Raw genomic sequence first — 16,614 nt, forward strand, 5'->3', positions numbered from 1 at the left:
CTTCCCTAATTCCTCATTCCTGGGGTCACCCGGTGACTGAACTCTTACATAACCTCCCTTCTCTCCATTTAAGATTTGAAGTTTCCGTTTTTCGTTTAGGGCTTCATTTAACTTCGAGACTGTCCTTTTGGCCTGTGAGCACACGTAGGGCATTAGGACCCAGAGATTGTTGTAGTGAGAGTGGTTGAATCTCGATCTCTCAATTTTTCTCTCGAGCTCCCTCCTCTCCCTTTGTCATTCTAGCTGCCTGCTGCCTCCGCAGCGTCCCCCCAGCTCTCCCTGTGCTAACTGCCTGCGCCTTGGACAGAGCGGGTGCGCAAATCAGAAGGATTAGTTGGGACCTGCCTTGGCGACCACATGGCATCCCCCAGAACCGTAACTATTGTGGCCCTCTCAGTGGCCCTGGGACTCTTCTTTGTTTTCATGGGGACTATCAAGTTGACCCCCAGGCTCAGCAAGGATGCCTACAGTGAGATGGTAAGTGAAGCATACGGGTGATGAGGAGCGCACTCCCATGGGATTGCGAGGACCTCTCCCCTTTTTTCCTTCTCAGTTTCTGGTACCACTCCCTTAGCCCCTATCCCCACCTGGACCCTCCCTTCTCAACAACTTTGCAGCTCGGAAGGAAGGAGCAGCTGGGCAAGAGCGATTTCTTTTGTGGGCTATGCTGTACTGGAGCCACTGAATGCCAGTTGGGGGAGGGGTTGCCCAGCAAATACCCCCCATCCCAAGTAAACCAGAAGGCTGAGACCTGCATAGCACCTGTCATTGGCAGGAGCCCTTCCCTCCTTCCAGCACACACCCAAAGTCCGGGCAACCAGTCTACAAGTCTGATTCCCTCCCTGTGAGCTAAGAGTTTAGCAAGCAGAGAGTTTATTTATTTTAGAGCAGAACAAAGAGAAAAGAGGGAAAGAGCTGGGAAAAATGGGCTACTAAAACAAGCAATTTTTAGGGACTGGCTGGTATTCCTCATCCCAGGCAGACAGCTGATAGTATTCCTCCAGCCACCTGGGTATGTATCTGGATCCTTGAGACAAAGCATTTTTGGCCCAAATAAAGGTCACTAAGCTCTTGTTTCTTCCCCTTCTCTCAAGGGAGAGCTAGATATTTTGTTTTATTTTGTTTTGTGTGTGAGGTAATCTACAAAATCTGCAAAATCTGCTTTTTCTCTCCTGCAAAACAGTCCGTAATCCCCACCTTGCCTTCTGTGGATGACCAGAGCCTGGCCCTCTGCAGGTTTTCCCCTCTGCAGAGTTGGAATCACGGAAGGTGACTGGCCAAAACATCTCCTCTGCAACCTGGGGGCTGGGCTGCTTTCCCCAGTTGGGCGTGATGAGGACTTGCTCTTATGCTGTGGAGTACTAGGAGATGGCAGGGAATGTTTCCAGCACTTTCGGATCTCTCCCCTCTTCCCCTGTCACTTTGCCTCTTCTTTTCCCCACCCCAGCTAAACGGACCCTGCTTCTTGTCGCCTTTGCCAGACTGCCCGTAATGGGAGGGAGCACATTACTGGGCTCTCAAGGTCAAGAGAGAAAGGAGCTTAGGGGAGGAACAGAAGGGGAAAGAGAAAAGAGGCAAGCCCTGTTAGGGCTGAGGCAGGGAGGAACAGTCTCATACATTGCAAGGAATTCATAGCTCTCCTGAACCCACTGCAGAGCTTTCCAGGGCCCCTTAACGTGAGCTGCAAATGGATGGAGACTGGCAAATTATATTAATAGATGCTCAGAAAATGTTTGCAGGCAGCTCTGGCTTCTGTCTCAGGGTTTAAGCTGGAGCTTTCCATTTCTTCCTCACCGCAGGATCACCCTAGGGTGGGGGAGGGTGGCTAGGACTCAAGGGTTTAGGTCTAGCCCCAGTGGCAAATCCTTACATGCTTCTCCTTCTCCCCTCCCCTCCTCCCAGCATGTTTGACCAGATGGAATTGAAATCAGGTCAAAATGAGTACCCGAGGCAGCCTGCACTGGGAGAAGAGGGATGGGGTGGGGTAGCAGAAGCCACCAAATGACTTGAAGAGGTTGGGACAGAGGGATAGGGTGGAGGAGAAATGCCACTATATTTCTGTCTTGGTGGTAGTAGTTTGGTGTTAGATTATGAGTAAATGAACATGCTCTTGCTTTACTTTTCATATGTACATATATTTATATATTTGTGCGTATGCATCATAGGTATTTGTAAGCTTTCCCTAGCCTTAGGGACACACTACCTTTTTTCAGTATGCTCCCTGCCCTCCAGACCCTAGTCAGCTGCTTCAGAGGCCCCCCAAGCTGCACCTTAAGTACAGTGTTAGGCTCTGCAGGCAATCCAACTAAGATGGAGTCACCGGGAAGCTTCCTACCAGCTTGGCAGGAGCTCACAAGGAGGACCAGCCACAAATGGGTTTACAGTATGTTTCTTCCTAGAAATGGAGCTGTCTAGCGCAGCCTAATGAAAGGCAGAAGAAACAAATATGAAGATTTCATATCATACATAGGAACATATTTAAATAGATATAGCGTAACACAGCAATATAGAACCATTGTGTGTGGGTGTGTATGCACACTTCTGCGCTTCTGTGCTAGGGGCATCTAGAGGGAATGGAAAGATTGTATCTAACTGAGAAGTAGACGTCACAATAGTTTGAAGAGGATTTTCAGACTGCCCTTTGCTGGGGTCCTCTCCTGCATTGAGCATCGTGCCATAGACTGGAGATTGCTCTCTGGCATAAAGCTTACTGCATAGTGCCTAGGCTTGGCCCAGCTTTATTCTCGTTCCCATAGGAAAGGGAGGGAAATTCAGTTCTAGTACAGAGAAGGTGCTCAATATGTATTTGTGGAGTGGATGGGTGAATGAATGAGTCATTGTAGCATTGCCTTGGCTTGTTACCATCCTTCAGATTTCTCTGGTTGGCTCTTGATTATGCAGTTCAGGAGCCATTTCTTGCCTCTTAGAGGGACTCTCTAAGAAGCCCCTGTCTCTTGGAAGGAGAGTCTCTCAGAACCCCAACCCTAGATCAGTTGGGATGATTATCCGGGATGTTTTGTTTTCCATTAAGGAGTGATTCCTCTGCATCGAGGAGGTTAGTCATGTATTGACTGCAGTGGCATTTCTTATAAGATCTCAAAGCGTTGTTGCTGCTGTTGTTGTTTTAAGATTATTTGTTCTTTAGAACATCTCTGTGAGGTAGATTTAGTGTATTCGTTATTTTTACTTTACTGATGGATAAACTGAAGCAGAACAAGTTTAATGACATATCCAAGGCAAGGAAGGTAAGCTGTTGTTGGAGCAGAGATGAGAAACCAAGTCCATGACTCAATACTCCCAATAGAAGGATCATTAATGGTTAAAACTATTGGGTTTTTATGGATGCCAGAACTGACAACCGATTCTTGAGAATACCCGGCACAGTTTTCCTCCTGTTATTGTACCAGTTTAACTGCCCAATCCATATTTTCAATTTTGTTTTACTTCAAAATCAATTTTTAAAATTTAGATTTTTGATTTGATTTGATTTCTTTTTATTTCTTTTTTTTTCTTTTTCTTTTTTTTCTTTTTTCTTTTCTTTTTTTTTTTTTTTTTTTTTTTTGCTTTTCTGCCAACTATTTTTTTGTTTGTTTGTTTTGCTTTAAAATCGTTTGTGTAATTCTTAGGTGTTATCTTCTCCAGGGAGAATCATTGCTAAAAAACAAACAAATAACTGTGAAATTTTCTCCTGTTTGTGCTGGAGAAGCCAGCAAGGGTTAGCGGAAAGAGTGCAGGCTTTATAGTCACACAGGCTTGGGTTCAGGTCCTGCTACTCTTGGCGTCTCAGTTTCTTTGTTCATAAAATGGGGATAAGAATGCCTACCACTTAAGAAACAAACCATCCTAAGGAAAAAAAAAAAAAAAAAGGAATGCCTACCTCAGAAGGCTGTAAATATTAACTGAGATTATGTATAAAAGTGTCTGGTACAGTGTTTGCTATAGTGTGTGTTTGAGAAATGCTTTGGGTGAGGCGATTAAAAGAGATTCTATTTTATGCAGTGGTTTCCTAACTGATTTAAATAGCCAGTTTAAGGGACCGAAATCAAGCAAGTATTTATTTATTTATTTATTTATTTATTTATTTATTTATTTATGAGACGGAGTTTCGCTCTTGTTGCCCAGGCTGCAGTGCAATGGTGTGATCTCGGCTCACTGCAACCTCTGCCTCCTGGATTCAAGTGATTCTCCTGCCTCAGCCTCCGGAGTAGATGGGATTATAGGTGTGTGCCACCACGCCTGACTAATTTTTGTATTTTTAGTAGAGATGGGGTTTCACTGTGTTGGTCAGTCTGGTCGTGAACTCCTGACCTCAGGTGATCCACCCATCTTGGCCTCTCAAAGTGCCGGGATTACAGGCATGAGCCACCACCCCCAGCCTGAAATCAAGCATTTAGAAGAACAAGATGCTATTTTCATGTGCCCTTGTGGACAGACCTTTATGCAATCAGTTAATATTGAAAAATCCACACTTGCCGCTGTGTAATGTACAGTGGATCTCATGCAGAACTTCCAGATGCATCTCTGAATAGCCCATTTGGCATGTGTTGTCCCATACCTCCTCCAGATTTAGCAAGTATCATTATAGAGTACTCTAAATCCCACGTGAATTCAACATGACTGGCCATTCCCTTGACTAAATGCCTTTATTAGTTCACTTGAAAATGGGAGACAGCCCTTAAAAGTGCTGGGACGCAGTTTCCTGTGCAGTGACTGGGAACATATAAATAGTTGGCTTGCTTTAAATCTGGTGTTCAGCTTTTTGTAGTAGTGGCTTCATCCTGTAAGCACAGGGGACCACATATGAAAAGGTAAGAAAACACCAAAATCCTGGTGACAATAAAGCCAAGGGATTTTGGTCCTGAGGATGACTGGGCAAGTCCCTGGTTCTTTGCATCCCCTCATAGTAAAGGTTTGTTGATTTGATTTATTTGTTTATGTGTAGTTAAATGCCCTTCTGTTTATGTAATCCTGAGGAAACACTCCCAATATGTTTGGGCAGTTTATTTAATGTCCATAGGTAATCTTTTAAGCTCCCAATCACTGCTATTGTTTTCCAACTAGGTAATAAGATAGTAATTTACTGATGCTTAGACCACTCTCTGAGGTGGTACAGTACGTTTATTTTCAGAGAGGAAACAGACCCTGAGATGCGAAGCAGCTTTGCTTAGTTCACACAGTCTGCCATCACAAGCTAAACTATGTGTTAGAGTTTATGTTGGGGAGCTTGTAGCCTCTCAGTATGGACAAAAGCAGAGTTTGTTTCAGAGAGATCTTTGACTGACAGCAGGAGTCAGTCTTCTGCCTTAAGATGCAATCTGGGAAGCGTCCACTTTGACTGGTAGGATCAAGCTTGCCAGCTTCCTCTTTAGGTAGGCATTATATGACAATGGAAAGTAGAATAGGTCGGGAGTTCAAGACCAGCCTGACTAACATGGAGAAGCCCCATCTCTACTAAAAATACAAAATTAGCTGGGCGTGGTGGTGCATGCCTGTAATCCCAGCTACTCTGGTGGCTGAGGCAAGAGAATCGCTTGAACCTGGGAGGCAGAGGGTGTGGTGAGCCGAGATTGCACCATTTCACTCCAGCCTAGGCAACAAGAGTGAAACTCCATCTAAAAAAAAAAAAAAAAGATGTTTATCATTCATGTGGCAATTTGGCAATTAAATATGTAATGGCTTTTTATTACATTTAAACAATGATCTGTGATTCACACGGGCTTTATTTCTTACAGAGATTCAGAAAAATCACACATGAGTCAGTACATTTTGCAGCACTTATGTAGGCTTTATGGTTTAAGATAGCAACCAGGCTGAGATTTTTTGCCAAAATATATTTTTATCAGTGCTTTCTTCTGCTTTCATATAGTTTTTTTTTCCTTGTAAATCTTATTGAAGTATAACATATATACTGAAACATGCACATAGCATAAGTATGCAGCTCAAGGAATTTTCAGAACATTCCCGTGTAACCAAGCATTCATTTTAAGAAAAAGCACATTGCCATGTGCTGTGGCTCATGTCTGTAATCTCAGCACTTTGGGAGGCCGAGGTAGGTGGATCACCTGAGGTCAGGAGTTCGAGACCAGCCTGGGCAACACGGCAAAACCCCGTCTCTACTAAAAATACAAAAATTAGCTGGGCTTAGTGGTGGGCACCTGTAATCCCAGCTACTTGGGAGACTGAAGCAGGATAATTGCTTAAACCCAGGAGGCAGAGGTTGCAGTGAGCCAAGATTGTGCTACTGCACTATAGCCTGGGTGACAGAGTGAGACGCTATCTCAAAAAAAAAAAAAAAAAAAAAAAGCCACAAAAAAACCACATGACCAGCACCCCAGAAACCTTCCTCATGGCCCCTTCCAGTTACTACCCCCCTCAAGGGTAATTACTATCCTGACTTCTAACAACGTAAGTCAATTGTACCTGATTTTGAACTTTATATAAATGGAATTCTACAGTATATTAGCCAATTTATCTTTTCCTTTTACCTAATTGGCATGAGTGAACTGAACTGGACACTACTTGCTCAGTGTTCTCATTTTGTATTTTGTCCTGTTAGCCGGCTTGGGCTGGTTATTAATTGTAATCAAAGATTAATATTATTTGACAGTTTTGAGCTATTCAAATTTAATGTCATTAATATGAGATCATGGATCTTGCTGTGTGGTGAAGAATAAATGACAAAAAGGAAAAAAAAAAGGTATGACTAAAGAAAGGCTCTGGCTGGGCACGGTCGCTCACGCCTGTAATCTCAGCACTTTGGGAAGCTGAGTTGGGTGGATCACCTGAGGCCAGGAGTTCTAGACCAGCCTGGCCAATATGGTGAAACTCCATCTCTACTGAAAATACAAAAATTAGCTGGGCACGTCAGCAGGCGCCTGTAGTCCCAGCTGTTTGGGAGGCTGAGGCAGGAGAATTGCTTGAACCCGGGAGGTGGAGGCTGCAGTGAGCTGAGATCACACAGCTGCACTCTAGCGTGGGTGACAGAATAAGAATTCATCTCAAAAAAAAAAGAAAAAAATAATAAATTTAAAAAATTAAAAGGCTCTACAGACCAGGCACGTTGGCTCACGCCTGTAATCCCAGCACTTTGGGAGGCTGAGGCGGGTGGATCACGAGGTCAAGAGATCGAGACCATCCTGGCCAACATGGTGAAACCCTGTCTCTAGTAAAAATACAAAAAAAAAAAAAAAAAAAAAAAAAAATTAGCTGCGCATGGTGGCACACGCCTGTAATCTCAGCTACTCAGGAGGCTGAGGCTGGAGAATCGCTTGAACCCGGGAGGCAGAGGTTGCAGTGAGCCAAGATCACACAACTGCACTCCAGCCTGGCGAGAGTGAGACTCTGTCTCAAAAATAAAAATAAATAAAATAACAAAATAACAAAAAATAAAAGGTTCCATATGCTTTTGACTCATGTCTGAATCAGAATGTCCTCATACCACAAGAATGGACCTGCTTGATTCATCAATGATTTTGTTATTAAATTACTGTGGCTTGCAAACATATGGATTTCTAATTGTGTGTGGGGTTTTTTTGTTTTTTGTTTTTTGTTTTTTTTGACAGCGTCTGGCTCTATCACCCAGGCTGGAGTGAAGTGGCGTGGTCTCGGCTCACGGTAACCTCTACCTCCCAGGTTCAAATGATTCTCCTGCCTCAGCCTCCCAAGTAGTTGGGACTACAGACGTGTGACACCACGCTTGGCTAATTTTTGTACTTTTAGTAGAGATGGGGTTTTGCCATGTTGGCCAGGCTGGTCTCAAACTCCTGACTTCAGGTGATCCACCCGTTTTGGCCTCCCAAAGTACTGGAGTTATAGGTGTGAGCCACTGCACCCGGCCTAATTGTGTGGCTCGTTAATGATCAAATGTGTGTGTGTTGTCCTCAGCTGATGCTATGACACTTTGATTATTTACCTAAATCTCCAAAATGCTCATTTGATTTACTGAATCTGAGGGGAAACTAAGGTAATAAAATACTTAGTAATTTTCTCCAAGCAATTTAGTGGCAAAACTAAAATTGGAATTCAGCTTAAGAATCCCAGTCCAAGGATATTGCTAGATGATTGCCTTTGATTGCAGGGGCTTGAAACATTTAACTAAACCCGTCTTTTTCCTGTTTTTCCTCCCCCTATATGGAAACTATGGTTTCAGAGCCTGGGTTATTGCAATGGAAAGAATACAGACCTAACAAACTGAATTGCAAGAGCCTTTTAAGAAAGTGAATCTGTCAACTCTCTTTATTATTACTATCCGTACAATTAAAGTCTTTAGAGACCTAGTTACTATAGACTCAAGACATGTGACCCTTCTATTGTTTAACTTGAGGTGGCCTGGACCAAGCATAATGAGGGGGCTCGCAATAATAGGATTCTTTTTTTTTTTTCTTTTTTGAGAAGGAGTTTTGCTCTTGTTGCACAGGCTAGAGTGCAATGGCATGGCCTCGGCTCACTGCAACCTCTGCCTCTCGGGTTCAAGCAATTCTCCTGCCTCAGCCTCCTGAGTAGCTGGGATTACAGGCATGCGCCACTACGCCCAGCTTATGTTGTACTTTTAGTAGAGATGGGGTTCCTCTATGTTTGTCAGGCTGGTTTCGAACTCCCAACCTCAGGTGATCTGCCCGCCTCAGCCTCCCAAAGTGCTGGGATTACAGGCGTGAACCACTGCGCCCGGCCAATAGGATTCTTTTGATGTCACTATCCTATTCCACAGGAGAAAGATTGATGGCTTCCTATAATGTCAAGACCCATCCAAGCTTAGTCCCATCTCCAATAAACTAAACATTCCCTCTTTGGAGTCCTAGAAAATAAATCCTATCTGTACCTACTCAGCTTTCAATGAAAGATTTGATAAAATGGCTTATCCACATGCAGTTTCCTCTTGAGAAACGGAGGAAAGAAAGAAGCAACAGTTATATAAAAATATCCACAGCTGCAGTTTAAGAGGTTAGCTAAACTAAAAAAGTAATATGCAGTTCTACTAAATGGAGAGAAAAAAGATTACTGAAGTTATAGGAACTTGATTTAAAACATGGAGTTTGGCCCCAGGCTACAGATTGCACTATAGTATAGATAAGAATTTATACCTGAATGATGGGTGGTTAAGCCCTAGTCAAAAAAGAAGTGTTTCCAGAACCCACTCAGCCAGCATCCGGAAGTCTTGGCTCCTAACTGACTATAAGAAACTCATCCTGGGCTGGGCACATCACGAGGTCAGGAGTTCAAGACCAGCCTGGCCAACATAGTGAAACCCCATCTCTACTAAAAATACAAAAATTAGCCAGGCATGGTGGCAGGCACCTCTAATCCCAGCTACTTAGGAGCCTGAGGTAGAAGAATCGCTTGAACCTAGGAGGCGGAGGTTGTGGTGAGCCGAGATCGTGCCACTGCACTCCAGCCTGGGCGACAGAGTGAGACTCCATCTCAAAATAAATAAATAAATAAATAAATAAATAAATAAATAAATAATAAAAATACAAAAATTAGCCGGGCGTGGTGGTGTGCGCCTGTAGTCGCAGCTACTTGGGAGGCTGAGGCAGAAGAATCGCTTGAACCCAGGAGGCAGAGGTTGCAGTGAGCTGAGATCATGCCACTGCACTCCAGCCTGGGTGACAGAGCGAGACTCGTCTCAAAAAACAAACAAACAAACAAACAAAAAACTCATCCTGTCTTTTGTGTTTATCACATCAGAAGTTTACACTTAGGATTTAGGAATTGCCTCTTGAGAACCTTTGTGTTGCTAATTAGAAATGGCCCTTACTGGCCAAGTGTGGTGGCTCATGCCTGTAATCCCAACACTTTGGGAGGCTGAGGCAGGAGGATCACTTGAGCGCTGGAGTTTGAGACAGGCCTAGACAACATAGTGAGACCCAGTCTCTATAAAAAAATTTAAAAGAGATTAGCCAGGCATGGTGGCACAAGCCTGTAGGCCCAACTACTCAGGAGGCTGAGGCGGGAGGATCACTTGAGCCTGGGAGGTCGAGGCTGCAGTGAGCCCTGATGGTGCCACTGTACTCCCACCTGGGTGACAGCGAGACCCTCAGAAGTGTTAAGAGGCCGGGCATGGTGGCTGACGCCTGTAATCCTAACACCTGAAGTCAGGAGTTCGAGAAGAGCCTGGCCAACATGGTGAAAACCCGTCTCTACTAAAAATACAAAAATTAGCTGGACGTGGGGGTGCAGGCCTGTAATCACAGCTACTCAGGAGACTGAGACAGGAGAATCGCTTGAGCTTGGGAAGCAGAGTTTGCAGTGAGCTGAGCCACTGTACTCCAGTCTGGGTGACAGAGTGGGACTCTGCCTCAAAAAAAAAAAAAAAAGTATTATGGAAGCCTCTGGGGTCTACATTTTTCCCCGTAACGTCCCCCTGCTACCATCACCAGAGTGCAAAGGGCAAAGGATAAGGCAGGTGGCATGTATTTAGGTTAATGAGAGGAAAGGGGTGGGCTTCTCACCACCACCAGGTACCCTAAACCTCAGCTCAGCTCTGCCCCACATGGGTCTGGCTCCTTTCAGCCCAAGGTTTTACTCTGCCTACTGGTCAACCTCTCTCCTAATTTCTCTATGAAAAATCTTTGATTTAATCTAAGATGGGAAGACAGAGGAAGAATGACTAACACTTTGTATTTCCATATAGGCTCAGGAACAGGGTAGGGACTAGGGTGAGGTAGAATTTTAAATAAGGACAGTCTCTGACAAGGCAGGTTTAGGGAGAAGTGAGTGAAGCAGGGTCGTGCAAGTGTAACGTCAGAGCCTATTTTTATTTAAAAGTTTCGTATTGTGTTCATCATGGATATTGTTTACCTTGATTAGTGAGTGTTTTTGGTGCCCCCTTAAATTTTCCACCCAAAGTAAGTAGCCTTGCTGACTTTACCCTAGTCCAGGCTTGTTCAGGACCTTTCAAATAATTTGCTCAGAGACACCCAACTAGAAAGCGGCAGGAGCACTTTGGAAAGTTAAGGCAGGCTACATAGCCAGGCGCTGTCTCTAAAAACAGCAACAACAACAAACAAAACAAAGCAAAAGAATTAGCCGGGCATGATGGTGCATACCCTGTAGTCCCAGCAACTCAGGAGGCTGAGGCAAGGTGGGAGAATTGCTTTTGAGCACCAGAGGTAGAGGCTGCAGTGAGCTCTGATCCCACCACTGCACTCCAGCCTCAGTGACAGAGTGACAGTCCATATTAAAAAAAAAAAAAAAAGACTAGAAAGTGGCAGAGCTGGGATTTGACGCCAAGTCTGTTTGCATCCAAACCATGCTTTTTTCTAAACCATTAGTCTTTTAAGAGTCCTCATAGGCAATTATCTGGGGCCACTCATAATTAATCCATTACGTAAAGGTGCATTTGCTTGTTAATATTTGTTCTAAATCTAGAGTGTGTGAACACTAGTTTAAGTGCCAGATGCTTCTGAGAGGTCAAGTTGGCTTTCTGCCTCATTCTTACACTTGTCTAGCATTTGGCACTTTTGACTATTCTCTTCTTAAAACTTATCTTGGTGTTCATGACCTGATCTCTCCTGGTTTTCCTCCTGCTTTTCTGACCATACTTTCTTCTATCTGTTTTATGGACTCTCTCTTTCCATTTCTTTTCTTTCTTTCTTGTTTTTTTTTGTTTTTTTTTTTTTTTTTTTAGAGACAGAGTCTTGCTCTGTTGCCCAGGCTTGCGTCATTTTGACTCACTGAAACCTCTGCCTCCTGGGCTCAAGTGATTCTCGTGCCTCAGCCTCCCAGGTAGCTGGGATTACAGGTATGTGCCACCATGCCCAGCTAATTTTTGTATTTTTTTTTTTTTTTTAGTATTAACAGGGTTTCGCTATATTGGCCAGGCTGGTCTTGAACTCCTGGCCTCAGGTGATCTGCCCGCCTCGGCCTCCCAAAGTGCTGAGATTACAGGCATGAGCCACCACGCCCAGCCTCACCTGCTCTACTTTAAGATTCCACTCCAAATTTTCTGTCACTATGTAGGGAGATTTGACCACTCCCTCTGGTGTGCCTATACTGTTCCTGCTACATAATTGTATCCAGCACTTATAACACTTTATTGCATTTGTGTATTTACATATCTGCTCTTCCCCTTATAAACCTCAAACTTCAGGAAGACAGGACCTTTGAATAATTGACACTTATATCCAGAGAACCCAGTACAGTGCCTAGCACAAGGAGGCACTTAATAAATATTGAACTCAGATGAGAGCACCTCCTGGAAAGCAAAAAAAAAAAAAAGAAAAAAACAAAGAAAGAAAGAAAGAAAGAAAGAAAATAAACATTGAATGGATGAATGGATACTAAATGCAAACAAAGCAGTGGACCAACCCAATAAGACACTTGATAAAATCTCATCAATTTACTCCAAAATGGGGAACACGTTAAAATGGAGAGTGAAAAATATGAATGATCTATAACTCGAAGGTCAATATAATTCTGTTACTTTGTGATCTTATATAGATCTCTATTTATGTACTACTAACTGTGCTGCTTTATGTTGTTTACATATCTGTTTCCCCCTACTAGTCTGAAAGCTTCATTACCCTGTCTTATTTATCTCTGCATCATTGATGCAAAACCCATAACAGGTGTGCAATAAATAGTTCTTGAATCAAAATTAAGGAATGAGGCCAGGCACAATGGCTCACACCTGTAATTCCAGCACTTTGGGAGGCCGAGGTGGGCGGATCACCTGAGTCAGGAGTTCGAGCCCAGCCTGGCCAATATGGCGAAACCCCATCTCTACTAAAAATACAAGAAAAAAAAAATCAGCCAGGCGTGGTGGTGCACGCCTGTAAACCCAGCTATGCGGGAGGCTGCGGCAGGAGAATCGCTTGAACCCGGGAGGCAGAGGTTGCAGTGAGCCAAGATTCCACCACTGCACTCCAGCCTGGGCGACAGAGTGAGACTCCGACTCAAAAGAATGAAAAATAAAATAAAATAAAAATTAAGGAATGAAGCCAGCCAAAGTAGCTTCTTATAAAGGTTTGTGGATTTATCTCAATGAAATGAGACTGATTTTGTCTTACTATACTTTAAAGATATATAAAGGGCTGACATTTGCATACATTTTTATTTTTCTATTTTCTCAGCAAACACTTTCATTTTTATAGATTCTACAAATATAAACTCCAGATTCTCTCTTTTCTGAAATATCACAGATTCCAATTTAGGGAAGTTCAAATTAGTGAAGCTTTACCATACTGTGCCTTGCCTTGTTTCATTTTGCTTAGTATTCATATGCACCTGGGTGTTGACAAAGCAGGCACTAGAAAATATGGATGTGGCTAACATGTACCAATTTTTATGGGCCTAGTGAATTTTTAAAAAATTCTTTTAATTAATTTAACTAATTAATTAATTTATTTATTTAGAGATAGAGTCTTGCTCTGTCACCCAGGCTGGAGCACAGTGGCATGATCTTGGCTCACTGCAACCTCTGCCTCATGGGTTCAAGTGATTCTCCTGCCTCAGCCTCCCGAGTAGCTGGGATTACAGGCATGCCCCATCACACCCGGCTAATTTTTGTATTTTTAGTAGAGATGAGGTTTCACCATGTTGGCCAGGCTGTTCTAGACCTCCTGACCTGAGGTGATCCGCCCGCCTTGGCCTCCCAAAATGTTGGGATTACAGGCGTGAGCCACTGTGCCTGGCTAAAAAAAATTCTTAATGCTATTTATGATTTATAATCATAAATGTTTTTAAACTATAAAATCAAATTATCCGCCCTATTACCTTTGGTGCTTGTCTTAGTCCATTCAGACTGGTATAATAAAATAGCATAAACTGGGTAGCTTATAAACAACAGAAATTTATTTCTCACAGTTCTGTAGGCTGAGAAGTCCAAGATCAAGGCAGCAGCAGTTTGGCGTCTATTGAGGACCCACTTTCTCTTCATAGATGGTGCCTTCTAACTGTGTCCTCACATGGCAGAAGGGGCAAGTCAGCTCTCTGAGGCCTCTTTTATAAAGGAATTAATCTCATTTAGGAACACTCCATCCTCATGGACATAATCATTTCCCAAAGCCCCACCTACTAATACCATCATCTTGGGGGTTATGATTTCAACATATGATTTTTGTTGGGGACACAAACATTCAGACCATAGCAAAGATGCTACTAAGGTTTAAATTATAGGGATTCCAGCAGATTGCTTGGTGTTTTTCTTTCTTTCTTTCTTTTTTTTTTTTTTTAGATGGAGTCTCACTCTGTCACCCAGGCTGGAGTGCAGTGGTGCAATCTCGGCTCACTGCAATCTCCACCTCCTGAGTTCAAACCATTCTTGTGTCTCAGACTCCCAAGTAGCTGGGATTACAGGTGTCCACCACCACTCCTGGCTAATTTTTGTATTTTCAGTAGAGATGGGGTTTCACCATGTTGGCCAGGCTGTCTCCAATTCCCGGCCTCAGGTGATCTGCCCGCCTCGGCCTCCCAAAGTGCTGGGATTACAGGTGTGAGTCACTGTGCCTGGTCTCTAAGTTTAATTACATATAATTAAGATATGAAAAATTATATATAATGGGACACCAGTGGCTAGTGTGAAAGGGGAATGGAGGTAGGGAAGGAGGACTCTGCTTGTGTTTTCTTCATTCTAATGTTAAAATCATGGTTAATGCAGTAATTTCCTTACAATATTTTCCACTCTAGAAACGTGCTTACAAGAGCTATGTTCGAGCCCTCCCTCTGCTGAAGAAAATGGGGATCAATTCCATTCTCCTCCGAAAAAGCATTGGTGCCCTTGAGGTGGCCTGTGGCATCGTCATGACCCTTGTGCCCGGGCGTCCCAAAGATGTAGCCAACTTCTTCCTACTCTTGCTGGTGTTGGCTGTGCTCTTCTTCCACCAGCTGGTCGGTGATCCTCTCAAACGCTACGCCCATGCTCTGGTGTTTGGAATCCTGCTCACCTGCCGCCTGCTGATTGCCCGCAAGCCTGAAGACCGGTCTTCTGAGAAGAAGCCTTTGCCAGGGAATGCTGAGGAGCAACCCTCCTTATATGAGAAGGCCCCTCAGGGCAAAGTGAAGGTGTCATAGGAAAGTGGAAGTACAAAGAGTGGACCTTCCAGGCAGTTGTGTCCATGACACCAAGAAGATGTCAGTGTGTGTTTTTCATTTGATTTATTTATCTTGGGGAAAGGGAAAAATGTAATCTGCAAGTTAATGACCCTATTGGCTTGTGTACATCTATATGCTAAAATGACTTCCCCACATTGACATTTGTGCACCACCTTTAATCACTCTGGGGCAACTCTCACATCTTGCTGCATGTACATGTATATGGCTACTATTGAAGTGTAATTGTGAGATGGACTCCAACAAGCATTGTGTGTGGGAAAATGTATTTAACTACTGTGTGTGTGTGTGCGCGCCCATGCATACACACACGAGCAGAGAAATCTCTGATCTTGAACTAATCCTGCACAGGCATCCTTCCCTTTATAGATTGATTCCGGCAAAGGCAGAATAAAACAAATTTCCTATAAAGAGAATTCTGATATAAAACAAGTCATGTAGTCCCATGGCCGGGAATCTCTCCATAGATGCTGAAAACTTAAACTTACTACTTTAGGAAAAAAAAAAAAATTCAATTTCAGACACTGAGTTATATATGAAATTAATTAGGCTCTATTCCAACAGTTGTTTAAATTTTAAATAGTCCATATTGAGTTTAATTAAAACAAGGGATGCATGCAGTCAAATTGATAATTTAATTCTTCAAGTGATAATATAGGAAGTTTCACCTTGCCTTTGTCCGAGCCCCACCTATTAAACCCCTTTATTCACAGTTTGAAACTGAAGCAGTAAACTTGTTTCCAGACATCTTTTTCAGATTGTCTTAAGCCCAAAGTTGCCTCACTTCCACTATTCTCAGCAGCCAACCACGATTTGGCAGCTGCTCCACTGTTAGGGTTGAGGGAACAGGGATCAGTCCTATTAGAAGTCTGTGAGTCTCAAACTCTACCTGTTCTCTGCAATCATCCAAAATTTGAAAAGGAAGCTATATCCAGTGTTTCATTACCAAACAGATTCACTACTCTTACTGATTCTTCACTGAGCTTTGCTAGTATAAGCAGAGTTCCAAGTCCCCCCTAGGGGTTGTCTCTACACTTCTTTATCATTCCAGTGGGTGGAGTTTAGCTGAGGGAAGGACATTTCATAAGGGTTAGTTGGACTGAGCAGTATGGACATTTGCTTTTTTCATTACGTACTGTTGTTTTTCCTTGTTAGATGTGCTTTGGTGGTTTTAATATTGTGCCAGGGATGGGGAAATGGGTGGGGGTTGTGTGTGTGGGAAGAGTACTTATTATTGTGTTTTCTTCAGTGTAATTGTTCTTGGTAATTGATACCTCTCTGTTTTATTTCTCCCATTCTTTCAAAATAAAACTTTTTGAAATTTGGAGGAAACTGGACAAATACTGAAAATCTGGAAAGTAAGGATCATATCAAAGGATTTAGCCTCTCTTTTTCTGAGTCTGGATGAAGGAGGAGAGGAAAGAGAAGAGGGAGTTTAATCACTTAATATGCTAATGAGGTTGCCAAGTTTCTAATTTCTTTTTTTTCTTTTTCTTATTTTTTTTGAGACATGGTCTTGCTCTGTTGCCCAGGCTGTAGTGCAGTGGTGTGATCACAGTTCACTGC

At 43.1% G+C, this 16,614-nt stretch overlaps 1 protein-coding gene across 1 annotated transcript; it reads left to right on the plus strand.

Moving 5' to 3' along the window:
- The first annotated feature begins 233 nt into the window (after positions 1-233).
- On the plus strand, positions 234-16,380 carry TMEM35A (transmembrane protein 35A). The gene is made up of 2 exons (XM_045383260.2): positions 234-477; positions 14,626-16,380. The coding sequence occupies exons 1-2, from the start codon at positions 358-360 to the stop codon at positions 15,007-15,009; spliced, it is 504 nt and encodes a 167-aa protein (XP_045239195.1). The 5' UTR covers positions 234-357; the 3' UTR covers positions 15,010-16,380.
- The last annotated feature ends 234 nt before the right edge of the window (positions 16,381-16,614 follow it).

The sequence above is a fragment of the Macaca fascicularis genome, chromosome X (assembly GCF_037993035.2).
Source record: "Macaca fascicularis isolate 582-1 chromosome X, T2T-MFA8v1.1".
In the NCBI taxonomy this organism is placed as follows: domain Eukaryota; kingdom Metazoa; phylum Chordata; class Mammalia; order Primates; family Cercopithecidae; genus Macaca; species Macaca fascicularis.

Excerpts from the sequence above, each read along its gene's own strand:
- TMEM35A (XM_045383260.2), top strand. The coding sequence starts at position 358 with ATGGCATCCCCCAGAACCGTAACTATTGTGGCCCTCTCAGTGGCCCTG. Across the intron at positions 478-14,625 it reads AGGATGCCTACAGTGAGATG|AAACGTGCTTACAAGAGCTA; the intron begins GTAAGTGAAGCA and ends TTTCCACTCTAG.